Source organism: Narcine bancroftii, chromosome 8, assembly GCF_036971445.1.
Source record: "Narcine bancroftii isolate sNarBan1 chromosome 8, sNarBan1.hap1, whole genome shotgun sequence".
Lineage (NCBI taxonomy): Eukaryota > Metazoa > Chordata > Chondrichthyes > Torpediniformes > Narcinidae > Narcine > Narcine bancroftii.
This window is the reverse complement of record NC_091476.1, coordinates 19046619-19066732: the sequence shown is the minus strand read 5'-3', so window position 1 is coordinate 19066732 and position 20114 is coordinate 19046619. Positions and strand designations below refer to the sequence as shown.

The following is a 20114-nucleotide window of genomic DNA, read 5'->3' as shown; positions in this document are numbered from 1 at the left end:
GACACCCCTGCCAATAGAAAATCTGACTTTCAATCTCCTTTAAAATTCTTCCCTGTCTCACCGGGAAAGAAAAATCTCTGACCTCCTTTAAACAAGTGAGAGACCCATCTCTCCAATGTCTGCCTCCCATGTACTTCGACCAGCCCTTAGCACCTACCCCCCCTGCCCTGCAAATCCGGCCACAAGGCCGATAGGGGGGGCTCTGACCGGGTGCTCGCCAAATGAAAACGGTTCAAGTTCCGCGGCGTTGTCCACCACCCCCTCCGTCGCGCGGCCTCATTCCTATAGCAACCGTCCCCTCCAATGCGATGCGAGGAGCCGACGTCAAGAGCGTCGCGCGTGCGAGGGCGCAGGCGCGGTCAGTGATTGGCTGAGCTGAGGTTGGCGGAGGATTTGAATGTGGATCAGTTCGGCGGGCGGTTTGGTCGGAGTTCGGTCCGGAGACAGGCGAACCCCCTCACCCCCCCCCACCTCCTCCTCTTTCCCCACCCCCGGCCCGGCCCGGCCTAGTGGACTGAACGTCGGTGGGAATTGCGGGAGCAACTTGAAGCGGGGGAGTTCGCATCTGCCCGGGGAAGGAGGTAAATGCAGTTGCGTCAGGGACGTGGCTTCCGAATGCCGGCCTTCGATAGGCTTTTAGAACGCTTGGCCTGCGATGTTTGGGGCCACTGGGCGGGGGGCTTGGCCCCCAAAATGCGCTGTTCTTTTGAATGAAAGTGGGCGTCGGGATGAGGTGAATCATTTTCTTATTCGTCCCAATTGTTGATTAATTTTGGACGTCTGCAAAGACCCTCCAGCTCATTCATGCTCGGAATACTGTTCAGGAGTCCAGAGGACCCCAAAAACCAGCACCCATAGATATGCACAACACAGGGTTTCTTAAAGTAGCTTTTAATTAGAATTGAACTTTAACTTCTTGCTTAACCTACTTAATTTACCCCCCCCCCTCTCTCTAATACTAAGTGCAGGTGTGTGTAATGTATATTTAAGATTAGAAAAGTGCTTTGCACCACAGGCCAATCTCACTGGTTGCAGGCTTTCCCCGTCATAGTTCTCCAGATGATGACCTCTTTCTTTCAGGTCACCACAGAGTGCCTTTTTGTTTCCCTTATTCCAAGTGGAACATTAAACAGCCTGTCCTCTCCTCTTACATGAACCACAAGGGCTTTGACCAGGCCATCTTACAAATGGGCTTGCCAGCTTGTCCTGTTCCAATCCCAGCTACTTCTGCTGGCTGTAATCTATGTGTGTGTGTCTCACTCTCAGAGAGAAAGCCTGTTTGACTCTCTCTGCTTGCAAAGACCACATGACCCTGTCTTCCAGACAGCAGCAGCTCCAGCATGCTCTTTTCATCTGTTGCCTTCAGAAAACAACAATCCATTCGTGAAGTCACTTGCGCACTCTTCAAAAGGTCTTGCAAAAGCTCTGGAGCCAATACATCTACCATGGGTCAGAGCTCCAGAATTTAAATAAGATCTGTTTTAAAGTGTTTATATGTGACCAACGCTAACAAACCTTTCCCAATTTATCTCCCAACAACTTATCTATATGTATCTATATACTGTCACATGCATCACACAGGCTTCACTGTTGCCTCTCTGCCACCAATTCCATGCCTTGAAATGTTAAATTAAATCTCTTATTAAGTTTCATTTTTCTTTCTCCATCCCAATGCTTTCCTAAGGTTTCTTTTTTATTTAGCCTCCTGTTGTTCTCTTGGGCTATTACTCCACTCATGGCAATTACATTTATTTGTTATGTTTCTTCCTGGAAACCTTTTCAACATCTTCAGACAATGCTTTTCATTCTTACTTATGTAAAGCTTTTGGTCACCCTGTGGATCTTTCCTGTCAAATGTGTTTCTGACATGTCTATGTCCATTGGGATGAGAGCTTTTTTTAAAAGTATCAAAAGCTCATTTTTTTTTAAGTTTATGTCATTTGCAGATCTCAAAGAAATCTTGCAAACAGCAATTTAATCATTGAGTGGTTTTACTTTAATTTCAACAATACTATTTACAAAATATACGGGAAATATATTAGTATTATGAATATTTGCATTCATTTTACTTTTATTAATAGTGATTGAGGGAGGATGTTAGTTAAGACAGTTGGAAGTTTTTGATCTTTTTAAAAGGACCATGCAACCTTTTATTTGTTGCTAAACCAATTTGCTGGAGAAACTTCAGGTGGAGCAGAATCAATGGGAGGCAAAATAATTGTTGACATTTTGGGGTGAACTCATTGTCAAGATTGGATAGACTAGTTGCTTTATGGTTCATCCTCAAGAAAACCCCACTGACTCTTTTTTTAAAAAAACACTATTTTCATGGCTTGTAAACTGTTGCCAGTTTAATTGTAAAATAATGGGCTTTTTAATATTTGCTGAATTGGCCCATTATAAAACCCAATATTTCTGCAGCTGAGTTGTATATTTATTCTGTGCTACTTGCTCTTGCTGCAGCTTGTTTAAGTTGCGTATTATCTACTGGTATTTAATAATGCATCCACACATTGTTATAAAATAATGCAACCCTAACTTGATCAAACAGTGGAAGATCTCTGCTTAGAGTGCAATTGGTAGTAATCCAAAACCTGTAATGAACAATTGATAAAATGAGTGTCACTTGTGGGTAACTAGGGCAGGTACTTGCTGCTTTATCCAAGATTACTGATGTTCATGAATCCATTATGTTTTATGTATTTTATAGACTCAGGAAGATGTTTCTTAACCCCCTTTCACACTTGCAAGTGATCCCAAGAGAGAGAGAGAGAGAGAGAATAAATAGCAATCGTGGACAATTTTTAAACAGCATTGGAAAATTGGTAGCGCTATAGCATATAATTTATAAAAACCTTGCAGGGAAAAGCAATGGCGGTCCGGATTTCCTAGAATGCCAGAGAAACCTCTGTGCATGCAGCCGGGCATACAACCTTTTTTCTGCTGCATGGAATTCTGGGAATGCTGAACTGCCATCTCTTTTTTTACCCACGGTATTTATAAATTGTGTGCTTATAGCACTACAAACTTTCCCATGCTATATAAATTGTGTGCTCTTGCCCAACAAACTTTCCCACTGTTTAAAAATTGTCTGTTATTCCTAGCACTTTCCCACGGACCCTTTATAAAGGTTTATATAGGTCAGCACAATAGGGGTTGTCGGGCTCATACCTCATACTGTGCTGTACATAAAGCTTAATTATGTTATAATTAGGCATGATTAATTTTGTTCAAATATAAGATCATAATACATTGATAAGGATTTCAGATCACTCGATGTGACATGATGTCACCAGTAGAAGGTAGAACAGTCCTAATCCTGGAGATGGCTCCTTGCAAGTGTGAAAGTGTTCAGTGTGGAGTGGTCAAGTGTGGAAAGCCAATCCCCCATTCCTATCCCAGGACACTGAACAGCCCATTTAGTGGGATGTAAGTGTGAAAGGGGCTATAGTCTCATAAAGTGCCTTTTAGAAGGATCTATGCATGATATAGTTATCCATATGTTGCTATGACAGTTCAGAGAGTATCTTTGAAACCTAACTTTAGATGATATTCTTGTGTGTTTTGTACAATATCTTGATTTTTTTTAAAATTCTTTAACAATGCTGTAAACATTCTCAGACATGAGATGGGGCCTGCAAATTTAAAATTTAGTGCACTTTATCCTGTACTCTTAAGTGTGCAGGGTTTTTTTGGGGGGCATTCTAATAAGTTGGTGTCAGATTCAATGACTGCAACATTTTTCTGAAAAGTAAACAAAATTGCCCAAGTCTGGTCCAGCAGTAAGTTGTACATTTTTGTATTGAATGTAATACACACCTAAAGTAGATAGTTTGCTGTTAAATGTATTAAACTGTCTTATTTTTGGTTTCTCTTTCTACATTTAAATCTATGTAAGATGTGCACTTTTCAACTCCACTGGTTAGGGTGTATCTCTGTTCCATTTTGATAATGTGCATAATAGTTATTGTCCTTTCATTCTTGACACTTGACTTCTTGAACTGCTTTCTACATTATTGTCTTGTCAGGATTTAATTTGGTAATTACTACCTTTGTCTACCCAAATCTGACACTTGTCAATGGAACTAACCAGGATCTAGTGCCGTGTTTGCTGCTGATGCATTACAGTTTTGGATTAAAATGTAAACCTAGCAATTTGACTCAATCTTGTCTGTTGTCAGAATGGTAAGAGAAGAAGAAAAAGTTATTCCAGTCCGTGTGGCCTTGCGCTGTCGACCGCTTGTTCTTAAAGAAATTGATGAAGGTTGTCAGATGTGCTTAACGTTTACACCAGGAGAGCCACAGGTAATAATAATTCGATTCGTTTAGTAGCTCAATTGGATTGTGTTTTGGTGGAAATGGTTTTTTTTACAAATAGTTAAGCAAGAAGGGACATCATGTTATTTCTTGTTCAATTTTTGATTTACTTTATTGTTTTCATTATTCCAGGTACTTTTGGGAATTGACAAATGTTTTTCCTACGATTATGTCTTTGACCCCTGTGCAGAGCAAGAAGAAGTGTTTAATGTCACAGTTTATCCTCTTATTCAAGGAATATTCAAAGGTACTAATCATCAAGAACATGTTGAATTTTTTTTTGTATGTTAATTCACATTGGAGATCAAATCTTGACTATTCCAATTGCCACATAGTTGATCATTTTGTTCATGGAGATGTTGTCAGATTCAGTCTTCGTGTTCATAAGTATTTTTAGTGAATGGATGCATTTAGATCGATGTGAATACTATTTTTCAGTCAACTACTACTTTCTTTCCTTGAAGATTGGAACTTTTATGTGGCTGTATTTCGACTGCTGAGCAAATCCTTGTGCATACTTTATGTTGGTCTTGTCCACATAACATCACAGACTTTTTATCTTGTCTCTTGTACTTTTCTAGGATACAATGCTACGGTATTGGCATATGGACAGACTGGTTCTGGAAAGACCTATTCAATGGGTGGCACGTACACGTCAGGACAAGAGGGAGATCCAAGTGTTGGTGTCATTCCAAGAGTAATAAATATGCTCTTTAAGTTAATTGAAGAAAGTTCAGAAAATGATTTTGCATTAAAAGTCTCCTATCTAGAGGTGAGGAAGGAATGCGGTCATGTGTCTACTATGACCATTTCGGGAAAATTGTTAACTTCTCTATGCTTACATAAATCTCAAATGATGTTTGTTCTGTTTATTACTCTGTGTGTTTCTCAAAATTGATGTCCAGCAATCAATAGTGTAGGAAAAAGGAACTTGCTTTTTCATGAATGTAGGGAAGGCCTGCTCATTGTCTCCATTCCTGTAACAAACCATTTTTCTCTGGCATTATCTAAATATGAGTCTGGCTGAGTGCAATTGTTCAGATATGTCTCCAAAAGGACCATTTGAAATGTGCTTCTCTGTCTTCAATGAAATTGCTAATTTCTTCATTTGTTAACCCTCTGGGTTGCGGAAGGCTCACGCATCTCTTCTCTGGGATTTCCCAGTATACAATTAGTTTTAATGCTTTCAGTTATTTTCTAAAACACCACTTGATTTCTAATATAGTCCTAGTTGTCTGACACTTCTGTACCTGATGAATTGAAGGCTTCTGGTTAGGCTCTGCCTTGCTTCTTGGTTTCATTTCTCTCCAAGGCCTTCTTGTATCTGTAATCTGCATTGTCATTGTGCATGTATCAACTCCACCTACTCTAGCCATTGAGTTCCAAATTTGATTTGCAGTCATTCCTTCAGTATTGTAAACTTTTACTTTCTTAAATTTGTATCTAGCTCTTCATTCAAAATGCAGCTCGATATCATTATCTTTAGCCAAACACTTGATCATCTGCACTAATCATGTTTGTCTTAATATCAAATTTTGTGCAACTGATCCTGCAATTTAGCTTGCAATATAAGTGCATGTATTGTTTTCAATTTGAGAAAATCAATATCAATGTTAAGATCTTGGTACTCGTCAATATTTTGACAAATTAGATATAGCTTACAAAGCTAAATAAGAAGTCGGCAGATGCTGGAAAACTGAAACCATTCATAAAGTGCTGGAAGAACCTGGCAGGTTTAGACAATATCTGAGGAAAGAAATAGTTAATGTTTGGGGTCAGGACATTTCAGGAATGTATTAGCACAAGTGTTGACTATCTTTCTCTCTATGGATGCTGCCTGACTGGATGAGTTCCTCCAGTCCTCGGATGCTAGAATAAATTTGGTTTCAATTGACCATTCCAATTGCAGCCTTTTCAGATTGTGAAAGTGGGGAAAGACTCGTCACTTTCTCCGTAGTTTCTCCCCCCCCCAGTCAATTAAACACTTTTTAAAAATAAAAATAATGTTTGCTGCTGTGATGCAGAAAAATCCACAGCTAATTTGTATATGCAGAAAACTTCAACCAGTAAAATAAAAATGACTATGTAATCTTTTTGAGTGACATTAATTAAAAATTGTTTGGTATACAATGGAAATGGAGCTTAGGGATCTTTTGTGAGAGGCATGCAACTTTAATCTAAGTTCAATGGTGAAGGATTTTATGTAAGAACACAACAAATGGGAGTAGGCAATCTGGCCCATCAATCCTGTTTTGCCATTCAACAAGGTCAAAGCTGATCTGGCTGTTGATTTTGCTCAATTTTTTCACCTGTTCCCATTACTCTCTTTTCCTATTCAAAAAAACCTGTGCCTGAAATATAGCTAATGAGGGTGACTTAACTGCTTTATTGGACCATCAATTTCAGAGATTCACTACTCTTTAGGAGAACTCATTCCTCCTGGTTTCTGCCTAGACTTGCTTTCTATAATCTTGCAGCTCTGTTGCCTAGTTCTGGTCTCCCCAACCAGTGGAACCAATCTTTGTGTTTTTACAATTCATTTCATAATTTTGTTTCTGTAAGATCCCTTTAAGATCTTTTTAAACTCCAATGAATAGAGTTCCTGGTGATTCAATCTTTCATCATTAGATAATGGCCTCGTATCTGGAATCAACTTGGTGAGCTGCCTCTGTATTACCTCAAAGCCAATACATCTTAATAATGCACATATTACTCCGTTTGGTCTCACCAGCGCCCTGTACAATTGCAGCAAAACTTCCTGCTCCCTATTTCAATTCCACTAGCAGTGAAGGGAACATCCCATTTGGCTTTTTGATTACACTTGAAAACTAACTTTTAGATATTCATGCACAAACACTTTCAGGTCACGAAAACGTGCTGCAATTTTTCACTATTTAAATACTCCAATTTATTTTTAAGTGAATGGTCATGTTTGTTGATGTTGTACTCCATTTGTCAAATCTTTACCCACTCACTTAGCTTATGTTTACCCACCAGAATGAATGATGGACAAATCTTGTCGATATTCCCCTTAAGTAGTTCCAGCAGACAGGGTTGTCTGCTGTTTCCAGGATTGTTTGTATTGGCTATTAAGTCATTGGCAAAATACATTAGAAAAGACCCAAACATAAGGGGGTTCAAGGTGGACGAAGCCAAACACAAAATAAATGTATTTGCAGACTATGTGCTGTTGTATGTGATGGAACCAGCTGAATCTTTGCCTAAACTATAGGCCACCCTGGAAGAATATTGTATAATCTCTGGATATAAAGTAAACTGGGGAAAAAAGTGAGATTATGCCCTTAACTAATTTGTATTATGGGAGATATAAACAAGAGGAGTCAATTTAAATGGCAGATGGTTAGTATAAAATACCTAGGGATAACAATTGACCTAGGAAACATATAAATTAAATTACACCTCCCCTCCCCCTGAACTCTTGCAAAAAATCAAAGACTATTTAAATAGATGGAGAAGCCTGTTTATCACTCTAATGGGCAGGGTGAACTGTATCAAAGTGAAGGTGTTCCAAAGCTGCAGTATCTTTTTTAGTCCATCCCTATTTACCTGCCACGGAATTTTTTTTAAAGACACTGAACTGTAATATAAGAACTTTTTGTTGGAATGGCAAAGTCTCCAGGATCTCATGGACAAATTAGCTTGAAATTATGAAGGGGGTGCGGGGGGCTATGATGACCAGATTTTAGGAAATGCTACTTAGCAGCCCAGTCGAGGTTCCTCGCATCTTTATTTGAAAGTGACCCACCAAAATGGATTAATATGGGGGAGAAGGTGATGAAGGATTTCATCTATAAGACAAATACCAAATTAATAAGTAAAAGAATAGATAACCCCATTCTAAAGCATCTTGTAAGAATCTGGAAGGGAATTAATGATTGTATTGGTAAAGATATTGTAATATCGCCAAAAGTACGCTTGATATGCAATGAGTTATGCCTATGAACTTGGGCAAAAATTTTTGGATATTTGGCATTGAAAGGGGATCCAAAATATTTAGGACTTCTATGAAAATCGACAACTTGTGTCTTTTGGATAACTGAAGGATAAATACGGTTTGTCCATTGGAACCTTTCACTATTTTCTCCAGTTAAGATCCTTTCAGAGGGAAAAATTGGGCCCCACAATGACCCCACCTGAGGGGAATGAAGTGGAAGAGTTACTTCGACTGAAAGGCACTCCCAAATTTATATCCAGAGTATATTTTGTGCTTCAAATTAAGAGCACAAAACCGGGCCTACAAAGATCGAGGGAGAGGTGGGAGTTAGACTTGGGAATAACGATCGATGAAGAGTGTTGGTCAGATTTAAGTAGGGAAAGTGTAACATTGTTGGACTAAGATTAGTACAATACAATTTCTTACCAATTATACCTTGCATCACAAAAATTACATAAAGGAAAACCAAGGATATTGAAAATGTGCTTTAGGTGTCAATTATAAATTGGTACTTCTATACACTCCACATGGACTTGTGAGAAGGTGAGACCCTTTTGGCTTGAATTATCTAACATATTAACCACGATTACAGTAGACTTCTCGCTGGACCCAGAGTTGTATTTATTGGGAAACTTGGAGGACGTGGGCAGAAAATTAACAAATGTCCAAATTAAGTTTATCGACATTGCCCTATCAGTAGCAAAAAATGTATTGCGATCACCTGTAAGTCCGACTTCCTTCTGATCATCACTCGATGGTTCGGGAGATGCAAAACTATGTGCCTATGGAGAAAATAACATAATTTAAGAAATAAATAGCATACTTTTGCCAAAATATGGCAATCTTACTGAGAGCACTTTTGTGCCCAGTTATAATAACAGCCCACAGGTTAGAAAATCTGATAAATCATGTAAAAACAACAGCAGGGAAGACCTCAGAGTGAAGTAGATTGGAAAGACTTGCGATATACTGAATATTTTTGTTTTTTCTTTATTATTTTCTGTCTCTTTAGTTTTTGTGGGGAGGGAGGGGAATTGCAAGTAAATTGTCATATCTGAAACTCAGTGATTTGTACTAAGAGTGTGTAAATGTTAAAATGATTGTTTTCAAAAGTGAAATTATGTTGGTTTTGAAAAACAAAAAATAAAATAAAAAAAAATCTAATCGATGATTCTCAAGTTTAAATTAGAACTTAATTGCTGTATTTTGTTAATTTCAAGTTGATGTTTTACTGATTCCAACTCAAAATTTTTTTTTATCCTTCATTGATAGCCAGATGTGCAATTTTGATTAAATGGAAAGATGATACTCCACCTACACGTACTCAATAGTTAAATGATATGATGTTTTGTTTGATTAGAAAAAATTAGATATGCCATTAAAGATTCAAATACTAACTTCCAAAAGATATTGGGCCCATTTATGGACTATTACCCTCAAGAATTAGGGTTCTGAAACTGGTGCTGTGCTGTCCATTTCCAAGTAGTTGTCACTTGATTCTTAAATATTATCTTTTATCCTTGCTTAGTGGTAGGGGGTTTGATTATTTTTTTTCTTTTTTTGTGTGTAGTTAATTCTATTTTTCTATTTATGATTATGCTTTGGATTTTTTTTAATCAGTTTTTTTGTAATTTTTTTTGAATCTTGTAGCACAATATATAGCTACTGTTTAAGTATTTACAGTGTATAATATAAACACCAACAAAAATATTTTAAAAAGAAGTGTATAGCACTGATCAAGAAGGTTCCTTTCCTGCTTTGTTTGATGGATACAGTTGAATACTATTTGCCTGGGTGTTCCCTTTCCACAAAAGTAAAATAACTTACTCTGATCTATGCCAGTGCTTTGGAGAAGCTTCCTAACATGAATAAATTGTAAATAACTTAATACACGGCATAACAGGCAATGTAGCAACTGATACTGGGCATTTGTATGTCTGTAACACTAAACCCAGAATAGGGTAATGGCCATGCGGATCAGAGACTTGGCCTATCCAGATTATCCCTGTAACTTGAGCCTCCTATTTCCTGAACAACCTGCTTCTTTATGGAAATTATTCCTTAACTGAGAATTGCTTTTGTCTTGTGGAGACTTGTTTAATTTTGTACTGCAGGTACTTTTTTTTTCTTTGGTGGGTGGCGGAGGGGGGGGGGTAAAATGGTGTATTTCTTTTAGCCTGAGCTATTGTTTGAAGTTGTTACAATTGTGTTAAAATTGCATACCTTGTCATTCTCGAAGATTTACAATGAAGAGATTCTAGATCTACTGGATTCATCTCGGGAAAAATCACAGATCCACATTAGAGAAGATCCCAAAGAAGGAATAAAGGTAAGCATAAGATTTCCTTTTGTGCAGTTGCTAGAATATGCCTTTGAAATATTTTAATATTTTATGTAAAATAGATAAGTTATTACTTTTGGACTTGAGATGTAATTTGATATTTTGCCTAGTTTGTTTGTTATTGTCATCAGTCTGAAATGGACAAGAACCTACATTTTGTATGGTAATACTCTCGTTAAATTGCACTCTACATTTTGAAGGATTGAATGCAAACTTGTGGAATAGTCAATGGGCAGATTTAGTGTTTCTGATGTGTTTCTCTTCCTGATTTGAGATCACTATCTTATAAATGCTTTTTATTTTCAATCTCTCAGATTGTAGGACTAATGGAAAAGAAAGTAAACACTGCAATGGAAATGGTGGGTTGCCTGGAACAAGGGAATTCCACCAGGACAGTCGCTGCAACAGCTATGAATTCCCAGTCATCTCGATCGCATGCCATTTTTACTATTACTGTTGAGCAGAGAAAGAAAAGTGATAAGTAAATTGTTTTATTTTTAATTGCCTCTTTTCCAAAGGGTGAAAATGTTGATATTTTAATATACAGGTGTATTAATACATGTGATTTTAAAAATACAAGACTATTTCAGAGTAATTTGCATCCTATCTTCATAGAAACTATTACATACGTTCCAAATTCCATCTGGTAGACCTAGCAGGGTCAGAGCGCCAAAAGAAAACCAAAGCAGAAGGTGACCGCCTGAAAGAAGGTAATTTTATCTTGGAAATTTTTTTTACCACAAAATCGTATAAGGAATATGCAAGTATGTGCTGTAACCCTGGGTTCTAAATATATTGCGTAGAACTTCCCTCTTGCATGACAATATTAAGTCTTTGTGTCTGAGTTCACATATTAAACTTGAAAATGGTCATTTGTAAATAAAGCTTCTTTAAATATTCCACTAACGCAGTGGAGATCTTAAAGCTGACAACTTTCACACAGTCCACCATGCCTTGGTGGCACTGCACTGACTGAGTTCTTGATGATGTAGCTGTCATCCTGACAAAAGATGTCTTCTGACAAGAGGTTTACTACTCTCCCTGATGTTGATGGACATTCCTCTGGATTTAACCAGCTAAACAATAGCTTGTTTGAATGAAGATAGTGGAAGAGCAGAATAAATCATTTTTTGTGAAGCACTCTTGGATTGTATGTTATAACCACACAATTAATCGGTGTGCACTCAGCAGAACTTGGTAATGGGTTAAATCCAACTACTGCAGCCCTATCGTATGTAGTCAGGAATTATGTGAAATCAAACAGCTGAGAACCTCTCATATCCTTGACCAAGTGAAGTGTGGATGCTAAAGATAAGAATTGTTATTTGTTTCCTTCAGCCAGAAGGAATAATTCCTGGCCTTTTCCCTGAGGTCTCCATCACAGGAGCTGCTCTTCAGTTAATTCAATTTACTACATGATGTTCACTCTTTCTCTTATCTATAAATGGTTATCTATAATTGCAGACACGTCAAAGACTGCTTTTCCGCAATTAAACACAACTTGAGTTAGAAAAAACTAGAATAACTTGTATAACTATTTAACATGAGAAAAATAAGATGGAGAATTATTCAATTTAGCCTCCTGTATTTGCATTTTGTCCCAATCTTTCAACGGTCTTTCCTTAATTGGTCTTGGAACAATGTTAGTGAGCCTCCACCTTGAACTCCTTTAGTGCTGTTGAGCAGGAGATCCCTGGCTGTTGTGGTGAGATCTCCAGATCTCATGCTGTACAGTGATCCTTGGGATCACTAGATCACTTAACAATTATTGGCATGTTACTAAGTAACCAAGCAGTTTCTATGCCATTATGCAATCAGTTTTGTGGTCTGTGTCCTGTGGATAATCTAATAGTCTCAATATTGCAGGAATTAACATCAACCGTGGATTGTTGTCCCTTGGTAATGTCATCAGTGCACTTGGAGATGAGAATAATCGTAAAGGCTTCGTACCATATCGTGATTCAAAGCTAACACGATTGCTTCAAGGTGAGATATTGATATTTAAGTATTGGGAGGTTTGTGTGTGTGTGTGTGTGTGGAGTTCAAGCAAATATTTGTATTAGCATATTGCGGTATTTCCTCTTCAAATGCGGGGAAGGAAGAGCACTGAAATTTCTCTTGGGCTTGGTACTTTTGCTTTTGTTTTGTTGTGCATTGTTTGGTGTTTCTCCTTTTCAAAATGATTTCCTTGTACAGATTTCCATTAGTCAAAGTAGCATAGCCAAGTAATCATTTCTCACTTGCTTGTCTGTTCTGTTGACTATGCACCAATATGTTGTGGGTTCCATAAATTATCAAGACAATTCCTGTTTCGGACAAGCTTAATTTGCAAGTGGATTTTCTAGGACATGACTTAAATGATTAAAATAATTTAATAAACTCCTTGAGTTGCCATCAGTGTGGACAGCTACCAAAATGAAAGTTCCTCCAGGGGTATATTTATTGCAATCACAACATCTACCCACTTTCCTGTTTCACCAAAATTAAGCCTACTGTCCAGATGTAAAATGGCTCAATGGATGCAGTAATGACTTGCAATAGAGAAGATGGGTTTGTTTTTCTTGTTATTTGTTCTTTCACTGCAGAATAAAAAATCCTGCCTACTGCAGTCTCATTTCAGTTCAACTGATACCATTATCCTTTCTATTCTTGGCCTTTTTAGATTCACTCGGTGGAAACAGTCACACATTGATGATAGCTTGTGTCAGTCCTGCTGATTCTAATCTTGAGGAGACTCTAAACACTCTCCGTTATGCAGACAGAGCAAGGAAGATAAAGAATAAGCCTGTGGTTAACTTTGATCCCCAGGCTGCTGAACTCCAACGTCTTAAACAACAGGTAAAATACTTGCTGTCTGATCAATCCCATTTTCCCTACTTAAGTGCACTTGACATTCTCCTACCACACATAACCAGCAGATTTGGTTTACTCTAACCAACACAGTGCACTGTTTGGGAATGAGAGGCAGCAATCACACATGCTTCCTTGGAGAATGGGTTGGTGGAAACTGCATTGTCTCTATGTTGACTGATGTATTTGAGTTGTATAGCATGAAAACAGCCCTCAGCTAAACTTGCCTGTGCTGACAAAAAAGCCCACATGTACGAGCCCCACCTGCCTGTGTTTGGCCCATATTTCTCAAAACTTATTCTGTCCATGTATTCTTTGATTATTTTGTCTTTAATTAATCATTCTAGTGGGTAATAATTTTAGCTTATTTATTTGAGATTCATTAATGTTGAATGTAATTAAAAGATCTTGGTCAAAAGATTACTGTCTGGTTTAGGTGCAAGAACTTCAAGTCCGATTGCTACATGCACATGGAGGAACAGCTCAAATTAATAGTGGGTAAGTCTGGCATTTTTAAAAAAAAAACGTTTACTATTTTAAGCCTTTTTTTGTATAGTCTGCCAATGGGTTTTTGCTTTTGTCTATTGTATTACTTAACTCAAAATATATTTGATCTTTATCCTGATCTGTGAGAATGTTGGTTAGGTAACACAATTTGTGGGTAATAATATCGGGGTTCTCATGTAATTTAAATTTGACTGACTGGAATAGGCTGCAGATATGTAGTATTCAGTGTCGAGCAGCTGAATTTTCATTTGGATTTTTTTTTAATCCTCATCAATTTAATAAAATAAAGCATAATTTAATATGCAAATTAGAACTGAGAGCAAAAATACATTCGCATCCAAGATGATTAAGTATTGCTTTGGTGAAATTTGTAAATTAGTTTCATTTCTTGCTTTCCAGAGCATGTGGTCATTTGTAAATAACATTTTAAAAACTCAAGTTGGTAATTTGTGACAGTAGGGTTCCTGTTTGATTTGTCTGTGCCGTTTGCTTGTGTTCATTGGCATGTGAATAAGGAAGACATATTTTGTTTGATTAGAATGGATGAATCTGAAAATCGGCAGTCTATAGAAGCTACCAGGAAACGTAGGGAGGAAGTAGAAAATCTAAGTAAAGAGCTTCGTGAAGCCGTTGGGCAGACAACACAGATGTGTGAAAGGGTCATGGTGGTAAGATATCAAACAGCATTTCCAATGTGAAAATTTTACAAATGTATGGTTTCGCACCGTCATAACACCACTTCATCCCTTTCTTCCAACTGTCATGCAGTGAAGTGATGTTTAGATATTTTTAGTGTGGCGCTCTACTTTTCTCATGTCTCAAAAGTAATTCTGTGAGCATATATTAATTTGTTCGTTGTGTGATACAATTAACCTTTTGTATTAATTGCTCTCACCAGTGATCAATTGACAGTCCTTATTTTCCATTTATAAATTTACAATAATTCTCCCCACCTGGCATTCTCCCTGTGACAAAAGATGATACAGTGAAATAGGCGCAGTGTATAAATGTTTTACTATTAACGATCTACAGGAAATTGGTTGTAAATCCCTAATTGCCTTGTGTAGATATTTGTGGTTTGTAATTTAACTTGAACAATTATTATTTTGTTCAGATGGAACAGGTGAATGAGAAGCTGATGTGCCAGCTGAGTGAACTTTCAAAGCATGCTGCGTATGTATCTCATATGTTCTAGATAATTTAAAACCATGCTATGTGTAAAATCCTGAATCATCAATTGAAAAGCAAATTGCTATTGTGAGTATACAATGCAATATTTTCATATTTTGAATTTGCCACTGGGATTTATTTCCACATGTGAAACACCTTTTTTTCTTTCTCTCTCCCCTTTCCCCCCACCCAACACCACCACCATCATTTTGTTCAGACCCTTGCCTACATAGAATCATAGAACATTACTACACAGAAACTGGCCTCTTCAGGCCTCCTAGTCTGTGCCGAACTTTTTTTTGCCTAGTCCCACTGACCTCCACCCAGTCCATAGCCCTCCATACCTCTCTCATCCATGTGCCTGTCCAAATTCCTCTTAAATGTTAAAACTGAGCCCACATTCACCACTTCAGCTGGAAGTTCGTTCCACACTCCCACCACTCTGAAGAAGATTCCCCCCCCCAATCTTTTCCCCTTCTGTTAACCCATGTCCTCTGGTTTGTATCTTAACTACTCTCAGTAGAAAAAGCCTATCTATATTTACTCTGTCTATTTCCCTCATAATTTTAAATATCTCTATCAAATCTCCCCTCATTCTTCTATGATCCAAGGAATAAAGTCCTAACCTGTTTAACCTTTCCCTGTCACTCGGTTCCTGAAGATCGGGCAACATTCTAGTAAATCTTACCAGAATCAGAATTTACTGTCATGAATAAGTTATGAAATTTGGTGTTTTGTGGCAGCATCATATTGCAAACATATAACCATCTAACAATATTACTGTTTAAAGTGCACTAAAAATAAAGCAGTGTCTTTGGTTCATTGAATATTCAGGAATCTGATGGCAGTGGGAAAGAAGCTGTCTTTGTGTCTTTAGGCTCCTGTACCTTTTTCCTGATAGTAGCAGAGTGAAGGGGGCATGGCCTGTATGATGGGAGTCTTTGAGGATAGAGGTTGCTTTTTTTAAAGACTGCCTTGTGAAGATGTCCTCAATGGAGTGAAGTCTGGTGCCTGTGATGTCGCAGGCTAAGTTAACAACCTTCTGGAGTTTATTCTTGTCCTGAGAGTTGGCGCCTCCATACCAGGCAGTGATGCAACTAGTCAGAATGCACCCTGCAGAAATTTACGAGAGTCTTCAGTGACATACTGCATCTCCTCAGACACCTCAAAGTATTGCCGCTGTTGAGCCTTCTTTGTAATTGCATCAACAAGGAGGCTCCAGGACATGTCCTTGGAGATGTTGATATCCATGAATTTGAAGTTCTTGACTCTCTCCACTACTGAGACCTTGATGAGTATTGGGTCATGTTCCCCTGACTTCCTCCTGAAGTCCACTATTGTCTCCCAAGTTTTGCTGACGTTGAGTGCAATGTTGTGACAGCATTCAACGAGCTGATCCATGTCCCTCCTGGATGCTTCCTCAGTGCTGTTTGTGATTCTTTTTTTTCTACAACTGTGGTGTCATTGGTAAACTTGTAGATAGCATTGGAATTACGCCTGGCCACACAGTCATGGGTTTATAATAAGTTGAGCAGTGGGCTAAGCATGCATCCTTGGGGTGTGCCTGCGTTGATAATCAGTGAGGAGGTCATGTTTCCAATTCATACAGACTGTGGTCTTCCGATAAGAAAGTCAAGGATCCAGTTGCAGAAGGTGGTGCAGAGGCCTAGAGTTTGATCTTCCTGACCAGCACTGAGGGAACAATAGTATTGAAAGCCAAGCTGTAGTTGATGAAAAGCAGCCTCTTTCTATCTTATTGATATCTTTCCTGCACACAATACTCCAAATTAGGCCTCTCTGATGTCTTGTACAACTTTAACATAACATACCAACTCCTGGACTCAACACTTTAATTTATGCAGGTCAATATGCCAAAAGCTCTCTTTAGAACCCTATCCACCTATGATGCCTCTTTGAGGGAATTATGTTTCTATTCCCAGATACCTGTGTTCTACTGCACTCCTCTGTGCCCTACCATTTACTGTGCATGTCCTTTCTTGGATTGCCCTTCCAAAACGCAACGCCTCACACTTGTCTGCATTAATTCTATCTACCATTTTTTTTTAGCAGATCCAGATCCCTCAAGCTTTTGAAAACCACCTTCACTGTCCACAACACCTCCAATCTTTGTGTCATCTGCAAATTTACCATGTTATCATCCAGATAGATCTTTGATATAGATGACAAACAACAATGGTCCCAACATGTGCTCATACCTTGAAGGACTCAAGTCTGAAGTGTTGGTTTTGTATCTTTATTTTTGCTACCTAAAGTGCACTCCTTGACCTGCAAAGTTCCTCCAGCTTTGTGTTTTTACTTTATTTCTGGGTGACCTCTGCTAGTTGTCAGTGTTGAGTCATGAGTCACTTTACTTTTGCTCTTCACTGTCCCTCAGTTATGACTGAACATCATGCTCAATTTGCTCTGCAATCCTAAATTTGCATGTTTTTAAGTTTATTGCTCCTTCAACTTTTAGTTCAGAAAAATCATCATTACTGCTTCCTTCCCTAATTTGCTCTATTACTTTTGCTGTGAATAATAAGTTTTCCCTTGATTAAAGAGGATGGCCACCTTTCCTTTTGACAATTTTGCTCAGGTAGTTTGATGCCTGTTTTTGAGTTGTTCAAATAGCTCTTAGTGATATGTGCATTCGTTGTAAATTCCTTTTTACTGCCTGGCAACCTCCAAATATCCTCTGTTACGACTGCCATGTTCAGCATTTTGCCTCTTAAAGTTCACTTGCCCTTTACTATTTTTCATTGCTATTTTTACACTCTGCCTTGGATATGCATAATTTCTATTTGTCATTACTATCTGATTCAGTCACGAATACCTCAACATGTATAGTCCCTGCTTCACAAGTATTTGAGTGGTGGATAAACAGCACAGAAATCTGAGGTGGCAATGAAACTTTGCAGCAAATTCATAGCTGTTACAAGTGCATCTCCAATCCCAGTTTTGCACTGATTATCTAAGGGTTATATGATGTAGGGATATCAGGTTGGTTTTTTAAGTTCATTTATCATCTAATTGTATCAGTACAACTCAAAGAAACTGTGTTCACTGGTCCTCTGTGCAAAACACTGCAAACACAGACAAATGATGCATGTGCACCTATGCATGTACAAATATTAAAATGAATAAATGTTATTGTTAAATAAATAGTAGCATCATAAAGGGATTGTGTGAGCAGTTCATCAGACATTCAGCAGACTCACTGCCAGTGGGAGGAAGATGTTTCTTAGCCTGGTGGCTTGTGATCTGATACTCCTGTATCTCTTTCCCGACTAGAGTATCTGGAAGATGTTGCATGCAGGGTGGTAGGGGTCCTCAATGATTTTTGCGAGCCTCTTTTAAATAACTTTTATTTTTTTAAAAATTACATATTTTCTTAGGTGCAAGTTGGATTTGGACAAACTGATTGAAATCTCACCCAGTGAAGAAGCAAAAGAACAGCTTTATGCCCTACGTAGTCTGCAGCAAATGATTACCAATTTGGAGGTGAGAGTTTCTTGTTGTTTAATGGTTCTAACAAACGATAGATTAAAGGATTTGTTTTATTGGTAATACTTTATCTAAAAGATCAAAGCTTGAATAATGAAGACTTCTAATATGAGTAACCTGTCATCTAATGAGTGACAAGCAGATCAGTTCAAGGAATGAAAGCAAAACAGGGCCATGTTCTCCCCCCCCCCCCTTGCACTGGATCAATTCTGCATCCTCTGCCAGCATCCTCTACTGTCTATGAACTTCAGTCAATTAGTGCAATGATAGCCCTTCTGTGGCTTCTTAGCACTTTCCTGATTGTGACTTGTTTATTAACAAGTGAAAGAAAGTATTGCTAAAAATGTCTTGTGTAAATGTAACAATTTGGAAAGATCATCATGCAATAGTATTCAAACTACAGCCATATATTGTAGGTTTAGATCTTCAGTTTTGGAACAATCCAATTTTAAGGCAAATGCCTTGTAAATAAAAGATGCCCTTTGCTACTTTGAACTAGGATGAGCCTGGCTAAATGAGCATTGATTTGCAGCTAGTAACTCTGTGCGTGTAACGAAAATGGCAAGTCCTGTCCAAATATTGTTTGAGTTCATTCAGAATAGAAGTGTCAGTAATGGGATCTCAACTCAAAAGTTTTGGAGAGAAACTTTGCTAATTCATCTTCACAGAATTATTTCTCCTAATTGATGACAGAGAATATGTTCTATATCCATGTTTCTATATTTTTGTGTGGGGATAATACTTTTGATTAATAATAAAACTATTTGATCTAGTTTTTGTGTTTGATAGTATCCAACGACTTGCTCAGGATGGGGAGCAGGGAGGAAATGATATATGCTATAAAGTGCTGCTGGACACCAATGTGGTCAACTATTGAATTGTTTCCATCCCAAATTGAACTATGAAGATTACCTAGCTAGCAATGCACATTTTATGAATTCAACAGCAAAGAACCAGGTCCTTTGGGCCAGCTTGTCCATGTCAACCAAAATGGACCCATTTGGCTCTATTCCTCTAAACTTGTTCATGTTCAATGACTTCAAAACACCACTTTCTCCACACTGTAAACCTGTGACACCATTTTTTGAGGTGCTATTTGCCCATACCACAAAGCTCTATGTTCGACAACACTTTTCAGGGCACTAACATTTACATTGCAAGTCTTTCACTGTATGGTCAAGTTTAGTATTTACTAATTATATTCTGAGTAACAATCCTCCTCTACCATCCTTTAGTTCGTACTATCAAGTTAATTTTGTATTCAGTTGGCCAGCTCGCCCTGGATAACATGAAATCTAACCTGAACCAGCCCACCATGTGTGGCCTTGTCAAAGGTCTTTTCAACGTCTGGGACGGGGAGTTGGGGGGTGGGGGGGGTGAATAAATACTGCAAAAAAAATTGTTTTCTCTCATTTTATACCTTTTGTGGAAAGGAAAAAAGTGAGATCAAAGAGGAAGTTCTTTCTAACG

The 20114-nt window shown here is 38.1% G+C and overlaps 1 protein-coding gene across 2 annotated transcripts in view; it reads left to right on the top strand.

Annotated features, from left to right (window-relative positions):
* Window positions 1-376: 376 nt before the first annotated feature.
* The window catches only part of kif4 (kinesin family member 4), a 49476-nt gene continuing 29738 nt past the window's right edge, over window positions 377-20114 (top strand). Inside the window, exons 1-13 of one of the 2 annotated variants that reach the window (XM_069893038.1) lie at window positions 377-581; window positions 4182-4305; window positions 4450-4564; window positions 4899-5089; window positions 10512-10601; window positions 10928-11094; window positions 11229-11323; window positions 12480-12599; window positions 13276-13451; window positions 13900-13961; window positions 14509-14638; window positions 15085-15143; window positions 18536-18641. In XM_069893038.1, the coding sequence (XP_069749139.1) occupies window positions 4183-4305; window positions 4450-4564; window positions 4899-5089; window positions 10512-10601; window positions 10928-11094; window positions 11229-11323; window positions 12480-12599; window positions 13276-13451; window positions 13900-13961; window positions 14509-14638; window positions 15085-15143; window positions 18536-18641 (1434 nt within the window). In that variant the 5' untranslated portion in view covers window positions 377-581; window position 4182. Of the gene's footprint in view, window positions 582-628; window positions 734-4181; window positions 4306-4449; window positions 4565-4898; window positions 5090-10511; window positions 10602-10927; window positions 11095-11228; window positions 11324-12479; window positions 12600-13275; window positions 13452-13899; window positions 13962-14508; window positions 14639-15084; window positions 15144-18535; window positions 18642-20114 lie in introns of those variants that run through there. The other variant, XM_069893037.1, reaches the window with a different exon arrangement.